This window comes from Cynocephalus volans, chromosome 1 (assembly GCF_027409185.1).
Source record: "Cynocephalus volans isolate mCynVol1 chromosome 1, mCynVol1.pri, whole genome shotgun sequence".
NCBI lineage: Eukaryota > Metazoa > Chordata > Mammalia > Dermoptera > Cynocephalidae > Cynocephalus > Cynocephalus volans.
This window is the reverse complement of record NC_084460.1, coordinates 142,277,532-142,297,344: the sequence shown is the minus strand read 5'-3', so window position 1 is coordinate 142,297,344 and position 19,813 is coordinate 142,277,532. Positions and strand designations below refer to the sequence as shown.

At 33.5% G+C, this 19,813-nt stretch overlaps 2 protein-coding genes across 5 annotated transcripts in view; both read right to left on the bottom strand.

Moving 5' to 3' along the window:
- The window catches only part of IMPG2 (interphotoreceptor matrix proteoglycan 2), a 75,437-nt gene extending 70,520 nt beyond the window's left edge, over positions 1-4,917 (bottom strand). The window contains exons 1-2 of the mRNA XM_063078061.1: positions 4,833-4,917; positions 4,137-4,385 (exon numbers count right to left, since the gene is read on the bottom strand). Coding sequence (XP_062934131.1) covers positions 4,137-4,385; positions 4,833-4,917 — 334 coding nt within the window. The remainder of the gene's footprint in view (positions 1-4,136; positions 4,386-4,832) is intronic.
- A 4,594-nt stretch (positions 4,918-9,511) lies between these two features.
- The window catches only part of SENP7 (SUMO specific peptidase 7), a 139,056-nt gene continuing 128,754 nt past the window's right edge, over positions 9,512-19,813 (bottom strand). For all 4 annotated transcript variants that reach the window (XM_063090684.1, XM_063090702.1, XM_063090709.1 and 1 more), the window contains 7 exons: positions 18,411-18,503; positions 17,613-17,737; positions 15,938-15,990; positions 14,637-14,680; positions 14,464-14,532; positions 13,197-13,347; positions 9,512-11,195 (listed from right to left, as the gene is read on the bottom strand). In XM_063090684.1, coding sequence (XP_062946754.1) covers positions 11,058-11,195; positions 13,197-13,347; positions 14,464-14,532; positions 14,637-14,680; positions 15,938-15,990; positions 17,613-17,737; positions 18,411-18,503 — 673 coding nt within the window. In that variant the 3' untranslated portion in view covers positions 9,512-11,057. The remainder of the gene's footprint in view (positions 11,196-13,196; positions 13,348-14,463; positions 14,533-14,636; positions 14,681-15,937; positions 15,991-17,612; positions 17,738-18,410; positions 18,504-19,813) is intronic.

Below are 19,813 nucleotides of genomic sequence, written 5' to 3'. Positions count from 1 at the left end.
AAAATGCTTCTTCTGTCACTCTGAAATGGGTTTTGTGGAAAGAGACATCCTCTTCTTTTGTCTCTGCTGGTGACTCTTCTTCTGTGAATGCACTCCAGCGGTTGGTGGGCGATCTGCGTGGTGGTTGTGGCGTCTAGCTGTGGCAGCCATGGTTATTGTGGTGGCTGTGGTGGGCCACCCACATGGAGGTGCTGTTTTTGGTATGCTCCTTGGCACTGGCAGTATGCCTGGTTATGGGGTGTGTTTGGTCTCCTTCTCCATGCTTCGGGTCACCAGGCTAGACCCAAGGAGCTGGCTTGGTGTGCCTGGCTGTGTGAGAGGGGTCTGGTCCCCTTCTCCATTCCCCAGGTCCCTGGGTGGGCCCCAAGATGCTGGCGCCATGTGCCTGATTGTGGGAGAGAGGTCCGGTCCCCTTCTGCATGCCTTGGGTCCCTGGGTGGGCCCTGAGGTGCTGGCGTGGTGTGCCTTGTTGTGGGAGGAGGGTCCGGTCCCTGGCTCCATGCCTTCAGTCACTGGGCAGGACCCAATGCACTGGCTTGGTGTGCCTGGTTGTGGGAGAGAGGTCTGGTTCCCTTCTCCATGCCTCAGGTCCCTGAGCAGGCCCCAAGGTGCTGGTATGGTGTGCCTGGTTATGGGAGGAGGGTCCAGTCCCCAGCTCCATGCCTCGGGTCACTGGGCGGGACCCAAGGTGCTGGCCTGGTGTGCCTGGTTGTGGGAGTGGGGTCCAGTCCCCTTCTCTGTGCCTCTGATCCCCGGGCTGGCCCCAACACACTGGCGCAGTTTGCCTGGAAGTGGGAGTGGGGTTGGTCCCCGGATTCAAGCCTTTGGTTCCCAGGCAGGCCCCAAGGCACTGGTGGTGTGCCTGGGCTGGAACTAATTTTTTGTCTTTTGCTTCTAACATGGGGGAACTTCCTGTGGGAACCAGTACTTGAACTGTGTGGTTATTTAAATTGCTGCTTTGCTGCTGTTTCCCTAGGGGAGGCTTTTTGTGCAGCTCAGGGTTTAATGGTTGATCTTATAGGAACTTCTGGCTCTCCAGAGACCCGATGGATCTGTTTTGTGTAGAATCTCTGATCTGGGCCTGAGTTTTTTCATCAAACTGCACCCCATGCAATTCTGCATTCCTGACCAGTCTCCTCTGAGTGGTCCTGTGCTGATTGGGGGGCAGGTCGGCTGTCCTTGCTGTGTCCCAGTGTTCTCCTGGTGTAGCCATCTTGCTCACCGCCCATGCTCCAAACACTTCCCATGAGAAGGGCCCTGCGCTAGTCCCTTGCGATGACTCACAGGCCTCTGAATGGCTCCCTTTTTTCAGTTGTTCTGGCTCCTTGCTCCTGCGTGGGTCCATGGGAAACCTATTAGTGGTCTTGCTGTCCTGGGGGCTGCCAAGGCCCTCTTCTCCCCTGCTGCCTCTAAGTAACTCCTTCTGAAAGGCACAGCTGCGGCTTCTGCCAGCTCCTGCTCATCAGCTCCAGACTTAAAGCAGCCTCGACCCAAAATGCTCAGAGCAGTTTTTCTCTTTCTCTCATTGTGGTTTCTTCCACCTTCGTGAACTCCGTAGGTCTCTCCTCCTCTTCCCCTGAGCTCCAGCGGCCCCAGCTTGGCTGATGTTACATTTTTATAGTTGTGAATTTGGTTGATTTGTGGGAGAGAGTGATGCTGGGAACTGTCTATTCCACCATCTTGACCGGAACTATGCATACATTCAAACAACACACTGTACCTTACAAATATGTACAAGTAAATGTTAAAGTTTTTTTAAAAAGAAAATGCGGAATTTCAAAAAAAAAAAAAACAACTAATCAAACTGACAAATGCATTTGTCAAAACTAAACAAATCAATATGTACAGACTAAAATCCATCAAAGAATACCTCAATAAAACTATATTTTTAAAGGTCCCACTGCAAATATGATCTTTTTTAAAAAAGAGGGAAAATACTATTAATTATATTCTACTCCAAGTACCCTATCTGTTTAATTTTACAAATCATTAGGTTAAATGCAGTTGCTTCTTGCTTGAACAGAGACATTTTTCAAATTTGTTACACCAGGTAGAAATTGATGCCAAATTCTCTATGAACGAAAAATTGGACAAACCATTAGATTGAATTAGCTTGGTAGAAAGAGCTAAGATCTTTGGCTGGACATTGACTATATCCCTCCCTCCAAGTTTCAAACATTTTAAGGGCATAATTCAAATTATGTCTTCAAAATCTCTTCAAAATCAAGACCTATGTTGAAATATTTCTCCAAATTTTTAAAAACATATCAAATGAAATATTTACTCTTTAACAATAGTAACAGCGATATCAACATTGTTATAATCTTGATGTACTGTACCAACCATTTGAGTTTTAAGAGATACATTTTCAATGATCCCATTCATAACATTTGTGTTCTAAAATCAACCATTCCAGGAATCCTTTATTTTTCTTTTTGTTAGCTTCTTCTTCAATAATATCTCTTGAATTTATAAAAAATAAGAGCAAAGCAATTAGAAGGCATAAACACATTCCTTAAATTATTTATTTCCTCTTTACTATTTAACCAGCAGCTGAGATATCTAGATATTCTGATCTATTTAAAAATAATATAAAGTAAAAATCGAAGTAGTAGAAATCATATCTTGGGCCGGCCCGTGGCTCACTCGGGAGAGTACGGTGCTGATAACACCAAGGCCCCGGGTTCGGATCCCATATACGGATGGCCGGTTCACTCACTGGCTGAGCGTGGTGCTCACAACACCAAGTCAAGGGTTAAGATCCCCTTACCGGTCATCTTTAAAAAAAAAAAAAAAAAAGAAATCATATCTTAATGAACTATTAACTCTCATCCTCATTCACCTTTAGTTTCTTTATTCTCTTCCCACTCTCTTTGGAATTTTCCATTTCTGGCATACGCCCTATACACAAAATACCAGATCTATGGATCTCCATTTAAAATGTAAAAGGATAGCTTATTGCTTAGTAATGGTTGATAGACCCTAATCAAGAGATATAAATACACTCATTAAAAAGAGCTGCTAATATTTTGTACCACTTTAACAAATAAAAAAATCAAATATATAAATATCTGGTATTAAATTTTTATTTTATTTTAAAATTTTGTTGAGAAAGGAAGAGGGGAAGAACAGGAAGAGGAAAATAAAGAGGATAAAGTAACAGCTCAGATGGAAGATTCATAACCTAGTGCCTGGAAAATATTAAGTGCTCAATAAATATTTGTTGAATAAATGAATAAATAAATACATGAATGAACAAGCCTGATTTCATGATCATTTCTTTATCTATCTCCACTTTAGTTTACTAACATCAACATCCATATTATGTCTTACTAGCTCTTGAGCAGCAAAAAGCAAAGTTTGGGGATCCTTCAAATGTCTAAGGAATATACTAAGATCAATTAAAGCAATGTTAATGTATATAAGAAACAGAAAATGAGTTCACATAACAAAAAAGTATGATTGGTTAGATGCCAGAGTGCAGTGTTATAACACCAAGGTCAAGGGTTTAGATCCCCATGCCAGCCAATCACAAAAAAAAAAAAAAAAAACCCCAGAAAAAAAGGTGTGAGATCAAGGTCAATACTGCTTACTTAAAAACAAAATAAAATAAAATTCTAGTTGTGTTGCTATGGAGTCCATTGTGAGAAGTGCTACCATTTTAAACATAAAAAGTTTTATGTGTAACATTTAGAGAGCAACCTGCATGAATCTGTGGAATGTCTAAGCTATAAAATATAGAAACTGATTATATTTTCACATATATAAAATTACTAAACAGGCAAGCAGATGAGTGTGCCTTGGTAAATATATTTTGTGGATATATTTAAGCAAATTACTGTAATGAAGAAGTAAAAATTATAATTAATTTATCCAGTAACAGAAACTGGTATTTTTGAAGTACTTAAACGATTTAAGACATTTCCTCTCTTAAAATAATGTAAACTTTTCTCTGAAATTATATTAATACTATATTCTTAGCAAGTCCTTTTCTTTACCTAGGAGAGAGATAATATTTGGCTCATTCAGTCCTGTCTAAATTACCACCTATTTTGACTTATAATATGATACAACAAATGTGATAGAACTACATTTGAATTTCATTATGGACCCCAAGCATTTGGATGTTTGCTTACCTCGGACTTTAAAATACTTCACATGGTTTGCCACAGCCTCTGTGACACTTTCATCTGGGCAGATTTTCACTCCATTGGGAAACATAACAGATCGTCGCCTTCTGAGTAACCACTGTCTCTTAGTTTCTCTGTGGTCCAGAGGCTGTTTCTTTTTGGTAGATAGAGAAGAGTCTGTAGATTCTTCAGGTAGGAGAAAAGAAACTGCACTCGTAGGTTCTTGGATCTCCTCTAAAGGTAAGTAGGTTTGTGCTACAGAGTGAAAACATAATCAAGGCTTCCGATGATGAATGAAGATACAGTACAAAAAGTAACAAATAAAGAAAACTGACACTTGTGCCACGTTTGGATTTTGAAGCCAATGCTCAGATTATAGACAGGCATGCATATCTAAGGAACTGAGGAGTGAAGCATTCAGTCTTTTTCCCCTTTAATTCCCACTCCTTTAATTCAAGATTGTTATTGAAACCAATACATCCAATTTCAACACAGGAAATAAGGTTTGAACCATGAATTACTAATGATAAGGGAAAACCAAAATAATTGGAGATATTTTTTAACAGTTTAAATGAAGCAATATCAGAGATTAATAATCTTTGACTCAATTTCTTACAGCAATCACATCAAATAATGCCATTTTTGAAGAGAATATAATACAGATACATAGAAACATGAGAAAAAACATAGATTTTTAAATACCTGTTAATGATGAAAGGTTTCCTTCTATCAGGACAAATATCAAAATACCCAGAGAAATCTTCTCAAAAAAAGAAAACATAATCATTTGGGCCAAAACCAAAGAAATGAGGAGAGGGCAAAATCCTTAATTGAGCACCAAAAGCCTTGAAACTTCCAATACCAAGTTGATGCAGGAAAAGTCTAACATTTAAGTTTATGTTTGAGAATAGACAACCACTCTAAAACCATTATAAGTTAGCATAAATAAAAACGATGTCCTTTCAAAGTAGCTCTCACTTCTTTTCTGAAATAACCAGCATGCTATAGAAGCGGGAGAGATAAGCTAATTAGAACAGATGGGGAGAGACAATTTCTTTATTCTAATCTATCTAGCTAAGCTCTTTACTAACACTCTCCTTGCCTTTAACAAGCAGTCCATTTAAGAACAATATGTTTCACGTATAATTCGCTGATTTTTCCAACTTTTCTGAATCTTTTTGTCAAACCTGATAGATTCACATTTTCTCTGGGTTCTCCTAGGGCCTAGGATGTATAAGCATAAAATGCCCAGACTGACTATACCTACCAACTTCAGTAACACAGAACAACATACAAAATTAGTTTTTGTAATAAAGCTACCATCTTGTAAATTTCCCTCGTTGACAGAAAATTTGAAAATCTTTCACTATAACCACTTACTTTGTCTCCTTCCTTATTTATAAAATAAAATAGAAATAGAAAAGCAAACTCATGGTAGAGCTGTTATGAAGATTAAATTAACTAATTAGCTAATTTAATCCTCACAACATTGCTTAGAATAGTGCCTGAAACATACTGAGCATGTAAAATAAATTACAACTATGTGATGATAATTTTATTACTTAATTTGCTATCAAATGGAAGGCCTAATGTATCTTTATCTACATAAGAAACTCAACCAAGAAAGGATTTCCTCTACCACAATGGGATAAGATGAAATTCCTTGTATTAGGTCAGTTGTTTTCATCAAATAAACCTAGTAGAAAGCAGTTAAGTTAGTCGAAATCCCTGTGGAAGTAAGGATTTACTATCAAATAGCAAGACAATTATGTTTTATTTGATGTATCTCTGGGGAAGTTCTCTGAAGAAAAGAAATGTTTTGTGAAGATCTAAACATTTCTCTTCAGAATCCTTAACTGTTAGCTAAATTATCTTCAATACTGTCTTATCCTTTAGGAAAAGCTCATCAAAGATGTTTTTTAATACAGCCTCAAATAAATAACATTTTCACTTTCTGTGCCTGACTCATTCAGGCACAGAAAGAGAAATACCACATGTTCTCACTTATTGGTGGGAGCTAAAAATAAATAAATAAATTCACACACACACACAAAATAAAAAACCGGGGGGGGGAAGAAGATATAACAACTACAACTCCTTGAAGTTGATACGACAAGCAAACAGAAAGGACATTGTTGGGTGGGAGGGAGGAGAGGGAGGAGGGAGGGAGGTTTCGGTAATGGGCCACAATAATCAACCACATTGTATATTGACAAAATAAAAATTAAAAATAAATAAATAAATAAATAAATAAATTTGTTAATGGGCTTATAAAAAAAATTAAATAAATAAATAAATAACATTTTCAGCCCTTATGAAAGCTAACAAATCTAAATGACTGTTAAAAACATGTGCATAGTTGCATTTGCAAAATATCATTGTTTATAAGAAATTTATTTGCCAAACTTTATTGTAAGAGTGGAAGAAAAAAGCTGAAAATTTTATTAGCTAAGCCAAATTTAAAGTCTTAAGAAAAGCTTCATGTTGACAATTCAGAACAAAGGAGAACTTTTAGGTAAGAAATGTTAGTTGGAAATTATTTGTAGATGGCCTAGTCCAAAGAGCTGAAAAATCTGAGAATCACAGTAATCTGGAAACATTTCTCTACTTAGATTGAGAAAACTAATACTGGTTTTACCACTTTATATTTGATTTTGGGAAATCACCTAAGCTCTTTGCACTGGTTTATTCACCAAAGAAATTAGGTATGATAATCTCTGCCTATATCACAAGGTTGTCAATGAGAATTAATATGAAAATTCTTTGAAACTAATATATTGTATATTCGTTGCCTTCTTATCACAAGCGTTCATAAAGTCTAGAGAGGTTTCAAGCTTTGGAATTCTCTTTCGTTGAAGCTCCAGAATGGAATAAATTTTCCCTACATTACATTACAAGTAGATAATTTACTTAAGAATTTCAAAAACATTTATTATATTATGTTCTATAAAATACAGTTTGTAAAATTGCAGAAACCTATGCTATTTTTTTAAAAAAACAGAAGTATGAAAACTTCAGCTGGATTAATTTGTTTCAAAATAGATACATCATTCTATAAATTCATTTTAACTTGACATTGATGTAATTGCAACTTTTAACTGGAGCATTCTTAGAATAACTGTATCTACGATAAAAAGCAGAGGTGAAGACTGCCATAAATTTGTGCCACAGGAACCCAAAAGCAAGATTAACTCCAACTGGAAAAAGTGGAGAGGGTTTATTTAAAAAGATAACATTTCAGCTGGGCCTTGAATGGCCTGGCTAGCATTTCAGCAGGCAGAGGTGGAGGTGTTTAGTAGGAGGGATTAATGGTCAGGAAAGAAATTCTTGGTCATGATCAATAAGGTGAAAAAATATACTGTTTATACAGAAAATAGAATGATATTTGCTGGAGAAGGATAGGAGCCTATGATAAATAGGTTGGGAATGAAGACCAAAAAGGTTGAGATTTTGGAACACCCTGAAAGTCTTACCAAGCATTCTGGATTTTTACCTATGGATGAGAGAGATTATCTCTCTAATGTTTAATTTACGAAGAAAAATATTCCTTGAGTTTTTTTAAGTAGATTCATTTTAGGAAATATTTCAAAATCTCATATGGTTCTCTTTGAACCTTGTTATGCTTCAAGAAATGCCCCAAAGTCATAAACATATGACAAACTAAATATAAAACTCTGTGCTTTAGAGATAACAAGTACCAGATTCCTTCATCCATACTTAATTCCAAACCGAAGATCATTTATTCAATCAACAAAATTTTCTGAGAGTTTACTATATGCTACTAACATGTTAAATACAGGAAATGCAAAATATTTCCAGTCTTTGAGGAGCTTACAGTCTAAAGAGAAACATGTATATATAAATAATGTTATAAAAGTGACTAGAGAAGTATATACAAATTGTTATGGGGAAGGAGGAGAAGGAATGAATTATTCTGTTTGAGTAGGTGTAGGGGTGGTGACATTCGAGTTAAATTTTTAAGAAAAAGTCCACAAGAAGTAGTGAAAGGGAGTTCTAGTAAAAGAGAATAGCATGTATAAAGCCTACAGCTGTGGAGGTTAAATGTCACAATGCCCATTCCACACAACCATAGTCTTGTGTTTAGAATGACATTCACATTCATGCGACAACAGTCCATAAACTGGCTCCAGGTTTCCGTTGCAGAAGAAAACAGCACAGGAAACAGTGTTATCATACTAATTTCAGCTAACGTATTTCATCTGGAGTCTTTATAGGAGTCCTGACTCTGATTTCTCCAGCCCCCAAAAGAGACATACTCAGCTGTAACAGAAGAGACCATCTGGGACAGTGCAGGTCACAACAGCAGAAGGAACCTCATACACACAGAACCACGTCTTTTAACAGCCTGTAACCATGTCTTTTAACAGTCCACGGGCAATCTTCCCAAATTTCCACAGGGACAAGCTCAGTTACAAGCGAGTACAGAGGGAAGTACTTAAAGCTTGAATGAATAATTTTATATGACTAAAAAGAAGGGAATAATGGAAAGGTGAGGACAGAATATAGGCTGGAACAAGATTAGGACAGGCTCTATACAACAAGTCTAGACCTAAGAAGCTGACTTTAATAGGTATTAACTTTTTCTAATGTTGTCCTAGTTAAGTGATTGCAAATGACTTTAAAACAAACAAAAAACTTCCTTTTCTTAAATCTCAAGAGTTGTGAGTTAAAAAAAAGTATTATCTTCTCCAGGACAGGAAGGCTTTCTCTGTCCACTAACAACTCTCTCACTAAAACACACACACACACACACACACACACACTCTCTCTCTCTCTCTCTCTCTCTCTCTCTCTCTCTCACACACACACACACACACACACACTCTCTCTCTCTCTCTCTCTCTCTCTCTCTCTCTCCTTCCCTCCCTCCCTCCCTCCCTCCCTCCCTCCCGGCTGAGCTCCCTCCTGTGTTAAAAAAAAAAAAAAAAAAAATCTATGATTCTTCTTACCAAAGAATATTAAGAATGTTCACATCTTTAAAAGACTCAGGAGTAAGAGCCGTTGTTCATTTTTTGTGCCTAGCAAAATTCCTGCTAGTAATAGACGCTAAAAAAAAATTTCCCTGAACTGAAATGGCATTCAAGTAAACTATATGCTTGTTAAAACAGAAATAAAAATTAATTAGGCACCAGTTGTATAATATGCACGAGGCATCATATAATTGAAAATTTATTTCTAACTATGGCTTATGTTTCTTAAGAAAGAAATTACACCTCAATTTAATGAATTGGAAATTTGTTTAATATAAAATGTTGATATCCTTAAAGCATTATTTTCACATGAATTCAGGAAAATGAATTTTAAACAATCTTCAAAACATGATAAAGGAAGGACAGTGTATCTTTGAAAAACATACAAACAAAAAAGTTAAGAAATCACAAGATGTCTTTTGCTTTCCCTAAATTAGAAGTACAAAACAATTAATAGTCACCTAAAAGTATCTCCCAAACACACACAAATTGGGAATGAAATACATTATAACCATCTTTATATGAAATCTCCAAAACACGAATATCTTTAATGATATAAAGATGGTGACAAGATTAACAAAAGCTAAGGACACTGAGGCTTAACAGAAAATTTCAATTCACATGATTTTAATATAAAAGGTTCAGACTTTTTAGCTTTATCTTAAGTTACCTTCGCTTCACTGCTTTACTTACGTTACATGATGTAAATCCAAGAGATGCTTGAAACAGAAGATTAAAATAATATTCTTAAAAAACATTTTTCTTATCTGAGAAAATACAATATAATCATGTCTCCTTCAAAATATTACTGATAACATTAGAAGGTTCTGAAGTATTTAATCATATATACCACCATAATCACATGAATTCAGTAGAACTGTTACCTGAATATTTAATTAAAAAATTAAGCTCCATAGGGCCATGGGTTTCTTAAAAAAACATAATTTAAAAATATAAAAGCAATGAGAGCAATCTGGCTTTGCAGATGAATACTGGGTAAACTGAGCTTTATAATTATATATTTAGTTGTAACAAGTAATAAATAGAACTTTGAGGGTTTTCTTTTTGTTACATTTATGAGAACACCAATTGTATCTTCTGTACTTATAAAAACTGTGTACATATATTCTGGGATAATGTAGGAGTAAATATTTATATTGGTATACCTCAAATAAAATTGAACTATATATACAATTTTTAAAAACCTACACTGAACAGCTAAACTTTTAGTTCAAAATTTTACCCAGAACAAATGAACTAAATTCTCAAATCCCCACCTATGACATCAAAAGAAATGGAAAAAAACAATTAGAGTATAGTAATTGCATTTAGCAATTGAGAATAAGCTGCGCTTTGAAAGAGTGAGTTTTTAATCATCTTCCTAACATTATGAATGTCTTTTTTTTACAACATACAGAAGGGATGCCGTAAATGGCATTTTCTGAAGCCTTGATATTAAATTCTTAAAAAAAAAATACACAGTATTCATACTGCATGCTTGAGCTGCAAAGAAGAGAATTACAATATAATATGACTTGTCAACAAATTTGACAAGCACTAGGGCTGGCACCAGGGAGAACCTAACTCCCTCAACACCCAGTCATGTGGAAGTACAGGTCACATAGTTTTATTATCTACAAAAACATTCCCACATTACATATACTATTGCATAATCCAAGCATATTTACTCAGAAAAATATCAAATATTTATGAAATTTTAATTTCTAATAAGTTTATCTACATCAATCTCCACTCCCACTGCATCTATGAGATTCCAACAATTCTAATAATATATCTTATATATTTTAAATAATGTTCAATGACTTATAAAACTACTGCAAGTTATTTTCTTCTCTTTGAGCTGGTTAACACAAATGCTGGTAAGAGGCTTTCCAGTAATCTTAGAGAATATCTGTGTCATGTTTGTACAGATTAACTAGCTATTGCTGCCCTTCTGTTGCTGTAAATGAAGTTTCAAAATGAGCTCTCGAATATCTTCCCGTTTGGTCTTTATTACATGACGAGGAAACCATTTCTCCAAATGAATTGGAAGTTCAAAGTTAACAATAGGATCCTAAAGAGAGAAAAGAAAGAATGCAATTATTTTAGGAGCATAATTTCAAATTTGCTTTAATTTCACTTTTATAAGAAATGAGAAATTGTTAACTTTTCAAAATAACAGCTTTATGGAGATATAATTTACATACCATACAATTCACCTGAAGTATATAATTCAATGGTTTTTAGTATATTCAGAGTTGTATACCATAACCACAATCAATTTTAAAACATTTTCATTAAATTTCTAACTTACAAACATCAAAATTAAATACCATATGTTCTGCCTCAAGGCATATTTAAGTGAATTACCACAAACAAATGGTAAATAGAGAACGATTCGGCATAATGTAGAAGTCAATTAGGTTTGAACACAATTTTTCCCAATATATTAATATTTTGAAACTATTAAAACAAAAAGAAAACCTTAGCAGTAAATGATGAATCCCAGATTTTTTAAAAAATGGAAAATCCTGCAAAGGTGCCTTCTTTTAGTGCAGGAAATAGCTGATTTTTAATGGCTTCAAGAACCACTACATTTTCCAAAGACATTTCCCCCATGTTTAAAAAAAATAAAATACTGCTTAAGAAGGCTACCCTTAGATTATATTAATGAATTTGACGAAACTATTAGAAACCAGATGTAAGAAGGACTTACATCTTGAAGAAGTAACTAAGAGCCCCAGGGTATAAGGCTGAAAGGCTGGACTGTGATTCCAGGAGCAAAGGCCAATGGAGATTTACTGCTAATATTAGAATTAATTAATATTAGAATTACTGTTGTTTTTATTAGCATTTAGTTACAAAGTTCCATAGGTTTTGAGTGGTCTGTTCCAAGCCTATTTTTTTAACCTAAGCTATGTTATATTAGTGCACAAATTTGTAAAACACAAGGTTTAGATTTTTGAGTTTTTTCCCCCCAGGAATCTTATATAGTCCTTCACCCTATATTAGTATATTCTATTGACTGAGGCTGTATAAAGTAAATTATGTGACAGACTTAGAATATGAAAGAATACGTAATGTAAAAAGGCACGCTCTTCTAACACAAAACCAAATCTATTTGGAAGGAGTATTAGAGACCAGAATTATCACCTATGATGAAGTTCCAGTATGGGATAAAAAAGATGGGAAAAAAACCAACACAACAGATATTTTATGGTTTCCATAATGTGAACCATCTTTTACTATATATTATCATTCTTCCCTGATATTAAAGACACCAAAGATTATGACTGCATACTATAACCCTCATGCTTTGAATGTACCTTTAAGCATTTTCCAAGCAGGGTCCTAGTCAAAAACACTCTGCTCCCATAGCCATCTTCATAAATAACAATAGTAATGATTGAAGTAATGAGATGACAGTTCAAAAGACTGATGTCCTGCTATTTAAAATTTAATATTGCTACAGTTCCTATAGAGTCTCTGAGAGCTAGAAAATAATAGTCATATTTGTAATTGTACTTCTCCAGCTATGGTTTTCTGAACTTCTTGAATAAATGGGTCTTTCAGTTTTGGAAAATTCTCTTTAAATAGTGTGTCTGCCCTATTCTCTCTGTCTTTCTCTCCATGTCTTTCTCTTATGCTCTTGTTCTCTTCTATACATTATTTTTTTCCTCTGAGCTATAGTTGGATACTTTCTATTGTCCTTTCTTTAAATTCACTAATCCTGTCATCTGTTGTGTCTGGTCTGCTATTAAAATCTATCCAATAAGTTCCTATTTTCAGGTATATCACTATGCATTTTCAGCTCTAGAAGTCTAATTAATTTTTTTCATATATTCCATCTCTTCATCCATTTTTTTTTCATCTTTAGTCCTATTTTCTCTAACATATTAACTAAATCATTGTCCAGTTCTTATGTGCTATCTCTGGTATCTGGATCATCTGTGGTTCTATTTATTTATTATTTTCTTGATTACCTGTAACCTTTTCTTGCCTCTTTGCTTGCCCAGTAATTTGTGATTGTATATTGGTAATTGTAAATAAAAAACTTATTTTTATTTTCACATACCTTGAAGAAGCTTTCCACATACTGTAATAAATATACTCCACAATCACTGCTATTATCCTGTTTAGGAACTTTAGGGCATAGGTCCACCATGTTTGTTTTGCTGAATTCACGGTGAGTTTTTCTTTTAACTTCCCACTCTACCTCTAGATACCTGAAATCATCAATAAGTAGATTGACTCAAGTAGAACCTCTTTATCACTATGTAACACTTTCACAAAGACAAAAAAAGTTTGTTGCCAGATGTGTTGTCTCAGGTCAAATTTCCAAAGACCAATCTTAACAGTGCAAACTATATTTTGTGAGCCTTCACAGTGCTACTTTTTTTTTTTAAAAAGGTGATTTTCAAACTAAAAGCTAGGCTTTTCCCAACAACTCAATGTTTATAACACAAATACATGAAGTAATTTGTATTACAAAGTAAACTAACAAATGATTTAAAAGGCTTTTTGCTACTTTTTTCCAGGCCCTATTGTAAAATTACAAAATTTCACACACACATACAGGTATAATGATACAAATGTGAAAGAGTTCTTATTTTTATCTAAAGTGGTAATTCTGATAATCACTCATATTTGCAATGCTCCTTTGCAAAATTATGAATACAATAATTCATATATTTTTGGTTTTTGTTCAATTATGAATAAAAATTCTTAAGAAATACTTAAGAAATATTAATATTTGAATATTACACATAAGAGGATACTTATTGATTATATTTGCAGGCCTCATTTACATACATAATAAAATATAATTCCTGATATAGTCTTTTCAGTAATCCTTAAGGCAGCTTCAAAATTACTGAGATTTACTGAGAATACCAAGGTCCAGGGTTCAATCCCTGTACCTGCCAGCCATCAAAAAAAAAAAAAAAATACTGAGATTTCAGATAACAAACTGAATGGTAAAAGCGTCATTACAAGGCTGACCAATGGGTACACAATTACAATTAGATATGAGTAATAAGTTCTGATGTTCTATTGCACAGTAGGGTGACTTTGATTAACAGTTAAGTTTTGTATATTACACAATAGCTAGAGGAGAGGCTTTTGAATGTTTTTGCCACAAAGAAATGATAAATGCATGAGGTGACAGGTATATTAACTACACTGACCTGAGTATTATACAACATATGATGTATCAAAATATCAGATTGTACCCCATAAGTATGTTCAATTACAATGTGTAAGTTAAATTTTTTTAAAAAAATAAATAAATATAAAAGAATTTTACCTGTATCAAAAAAAAAAATAAAATTGTCATTACTTACTCTCGTAAATTCTGAACTGTGTTTTGTATAGAAGCAGCTTTCAAGGAGTCTAATATGAGAATGCATGGCCTATGAAAAGCAAAGGAAGAAGTCAAGTTATACATACTTGTATACAAAGTATACCTAAATATCTAGAAAAAACCATTATTATTATTATTATAGCACATACCTACCTTTTACACATTTTCTTTGGTACTGACATCTTCATCTCAGTACTCTGAAATAACACAAATTTTTATGACTTTGTAATTAAAGCTACCTTGAATAAATTAATATACAGTTACTCCTTTAAAATGTTTCAAACAGTTTTGGAATTAAAATTTCATCATCTAATATGAGCTAACTTCATTTTCAAAAGTTCATTAATTTATTTTCCTATAGTGATAAAACAGTAGTTTATACACTTTTACATGTTCCCTCAAGTAGTTATAGCACTTCAACCTGGACTAAAAAACAATCTGGAACTTTAATTACTTTTATTCAAAGTCATCATCCTAAGCAAAGATAAACAAGTTAATTTAACCTGTTTTTACATATACTCTCAACCTCAATTTACGATGTCAGTAGAAACACATTTCTTCCCTTTAAGCATTAAAAGCAGAGTATTAATATGTATTATGGGAAAAGGAATAGGGAAGTTTCTTTGTTTTGTTCATGATTTTGAGAAAAAACAGATCAAACTTAAACAGATTTCTTTAATGCAAACCTTCTCAGTATGTTTGTTATTCTAATACACTCAGTAAATCTCTATGAGAGAAACACTATACAAGGTTTGCCCAACTTAACTTACCTTAGAATCAACCATAAACCGCATCTGAGAACTAGTATTCCAAGGAATTCAATCTGAGAAATGTGGCTCTAGAAGCAAGAAGGAACTCTCCTAACCAGCCACAGTGACAGCCAAAACACAAAATACCTTCTCCCTCTGCCCACTCTGTACCAGTGATAGTAAAGACAAGCACCTATGCCAGGAAGGATGTACATACAAAAAGTTCACTAGACAGCTATCTTAATCAATCAGTACACAAATCTGGACTATGCATCATTGACACTGAGTCTACTTTGAATGATTTTTACCAACAATTTACAATAGAAAGTAGAATGTGAAATGTGCTTGCTAAGGTTACTAATTACACTAAGTTCAAAAACTTATTGACATAATGAAGAATGTAAGTTAATCTGATCCTTATAAATTAGAAAAGTAGTTAAGCAGGATGAACATCAGATAAACTACTAAGTGAAGAAACCTAGGAAGTTAAAGCAAGCTAAACAGACAAAAGAAGAGTGATATCTTCTCTTGTTCTCCTTCTTAGCATGACAAAAATTGTCAGAAAATCATAAAGCAGCATAATTTAATGAAGAGCCACTAATATTTATCACAGTCTCACAGTCCACCTAGCTATGTCCTGTTTTATAGTCCATATTACTTATTCATGAGTTTTCCTTCTTTCACATCTGTAAAGAACACACTTACTTGGGAATCCTCTGCACTCAAGGATAGTGTTGAAGGAGTATGTAGATCATTATCTAGTTAGAAAAAATAAAGCAATTATGAGTCTTTACTGTATGTTTTATACTGATCATTTAGATAAGCTTAAGTTATAATTTGTATGCTCAGTAGTAACTAAAGAAAAAAATCTGAGATCTATTTAATTTTTTTCATGGTTAATGTTATCAATAAAATCCAATCAATGGATAAAATTGACTATGGTTGGTTGTTATCAGACAATACACAAACCCCAGAGGCAAAACCTAAAATACCAGTTAGCTGAGCCAATTTTCAATAAAAAGGCAATCTTCAAAGATAGCTCATTAATCAAAATGTCTGCTGCTTTAATGTGGAGGATAGTTAATTCACCTAATAATGGTTCATCTATAACTATAGAGTTTTGCATTAACTATACTTTTTTTTTAATGTGGTAAAATATATACATAATAAGGATTGTTATTTAAAGCATTTTTAAACATTCAATTGTGTGGTATTAATTACATTCACAATTCTGTATAACCACCACCTTTACCTATTTTCAAAACTTTTTGTCATCCTAAACATAAACTCTGTACCTATTAAGCAATAACTCCCCATTATCCCTTCCTCCCAGTTTCTGATAACCTCTAATCTACTTCCCCCCTCCCCCAAGTTTTGGCCAGTATTAATGATAATAGCTATTATCAATTCTTCTTGTTGCTTAGGCAACAGCTATAAAATACTTAATTTTGATTTTTTTCTCAAAGAAAGTAGTCGTATTTGTTTACTTACATAAGGTTTGGGGTTGTAACATAGGAAAAATCGTAGAAGAATTGCAAGAAATCCTATATTACTAGCCAAATTACTAGAGTCTACAAGAAATGTGTTAAATTTGTTAAGAAAAAATGGGGAATTTCAAGCTATGCCTAAAGATTCATGGCATGAATGTTTAGTCATGTTAGCAAGGCCATTTTATTAAAAATGCTATAATATTGTTAATTGGCTAGATTTAGTCATTCTACAATGTATATATACTTCAAAACATCATGTTGTACATGGTAAATACATACAATTTTATATGTTGACTTTTAAAAGAAGTTGAAGTAAAAATTGCCAACAAGAATAATAATCTAAAAAATTCTTGGAAATAAACATCAAATTTAGGATGGTGGTCTATTTCTAGACTGAAGAAAGGAGAACAGGAAGGGGTCACAGAGGAGACTTTGAATATATCTGTAAAGTTTCATTTCTTTTTTTTTTTTGGTGGCTGGCCAGTACAGGGATCAAACCCTACACCTTGGTGTTATCGGTACCACACTTTAAGCAACTAAGCTAGCAGGCCAGCCCTTAAAGTTTAATTTTTTAAACTCAGTAAAGGAGGTACCAATTGTTGGCTATGTTATTCATACTTTTTTATATATTTGAAATATTTCATAATAAAATCAATAATTAATAAATTTGTAATACTATACTAAAACCTGATATAACAGTATAACTTAAGAATCACATTTTGCCTATACATAAGACTGGGTGTCTATCATGAAAATTTTAGACTTCTTATTCTTCCTTCTAGTAAGTTTAATGATAGTAAATAAACATACTACCTTTAACTTAATATTGTTGCCTGTAACTATTGTACTACTGTAATTATTAAAAACACCATCTACATTAAGGATGTCACCTAATGTTTTGTTGTCATGTTGGGATTGCTGAGCCTGGCACTGCTGGGATACAGTTTGTGGATAATCTTCATACACAGCTTCTTCTAACCATGGAAAACAAATGACTGCAAGATACCAGTGAGACCTGTTGAAAAAGAATTACAATCTTAATAACATGAAAAATCTAAACAATGTAGAAGAATATGTTCTAGAGCTACATCTGAGAAAGTAAGTTTGACAAACCTCGTATTAATTTTGAAGATGTCCATTGTAATATCTGATGTAACATAGAGCACACATTTCAAAACGAATTAAATATCCAAAGTAACCATGGCATAAGTAAAACTACTTAGGGTAAAATCTGAATAATTCAAACTTATTTACTTTCATACAATCAGTATTTCCCATTGAGGATCTGCTTTAATAAATAAATAAACCAATTCATAGCATCACTGTTTTTTACATTAGTGCTTAAAGAGTTTGTTCTCTAAAATGTTTAAAGATTCACCCTAAAATCTTCTGATTTTCTATTTAGAAAATCTTCCCTTGAATTAAAAAAAAAAAAAAAATCAGTGTCTTAGTCATTATAGTCTGTGGTCATTTGTCACTTTATTTTTTCACTATATTTACAATATAACTATTGTCAAACCAAAATCCAAGATAAGTAACTCATTATTTTAGCTACTTTTACAGAAATAAGTTAAAATAATACCTGGGGTTTATGTACCCATACTTTTTACTGATTAATTTTAAAATGCCACAAAATATTTTTTTCTGAACTTTCTCCAATTTATTTTTAAATAATCTGAAATACTCACGACTCATTTACAGGTACAAAGATGTAGTCTTTATTAAAAATGTTTATGTGACGAGTCCATGTTCTCACTCTTTTATGTCTTCTCTGGGCCATTCTGGGAAGATGAAAGATAGAATTTCATACATAAAAATTTAAACTTAATATAAGAACTTAAATAACCATTTTATATACTGAAAAATGCTACATTTAGTTTATTTATCCATATTCTTCAAGATAAATATTTAATGTACTACTAATATGTCCCCTTTCATCAACTCCTAGTTGCTCTTAAATTTGATCATTATTTATAAACAATAATGAAATTGAGAGAATAAAGGTAGAAATCTATTAAATGCTTTGTAGATTCAGCAACTGAGTATAAACACAGCTAAATCTATTTATTCTGCTTAGCTCTATATGGGCATAATATAAAATATTATCATTAAACATCTGTGATGAGGAAAGTGTTAATAGAGGAGGAGAAATGAGGCTTTTATTATTACATTTTAAAAAACAAAATATTTCCCTTCATTTAACACCTAAGGAAACCATAGGACACTGAGGTTAAACGTAGCCACTATTTATCCATCTTTCCTTTTATTTCTTCAACAAATATTAATTAGATTACTAAGAACAAATAATAAAAATTACCTACACTGTCCTAAAAGAATTTATAATCTCCTGAGGACAGAAAAAAATTACAACAAATAACTAAAATATAAATGTCATAAAGGATACAAAGGAATTATGTTAAAGCATCTAGGACGGCCACTAGAACAGGGTTGGCATGTACACATACAAACACTAGTTTATTTTCTTTACTTAATCAGAGAAGTTAAAGAAGGAAGATATCATACCAAGTTTATATGTCAAACAAATGTTTTAGGAAGGAAATGGCATTTAACAGGGGCAGAAAGGAGGTGGTATTTGACTTCTTGCTCAGCCCCTTGGAAGGAACTCTTTTTATGAGGGGAAGAAAACCACTAAGTTCTCATATACCAAGAAATACAGGAAATGAATAGCTTTGCCCCATCCCTGTTCATCTGAATAATATCTAATCCAAATCACATAGGGTAAACATTAGGAGAAAGACAGGATCTAAAATAAACTCAAAGATGTGATAGGGATTGAACTCTGTGTAAGATTAAATATAAAAGAGTCAAATGTTTATTAAATTCTCTCATTTCAGAATGATCAAACTATTATAATGATTATAAACAGTTACAGTTAGCTGTTGAACAACACAGAGGTAAGGGACACCAAGCCCCCGCCCCCCGCACTGTCAAAAACGCACAAATAATTTTTGACTCCTCAAACACTTTACTTATAGCCTACTGTTGACTGGAAGTTTACTGATAACATAAATAATCAATAAACATATATTTAGTATGTTACATGTATTATGTACTATATTCTTGCAATAAA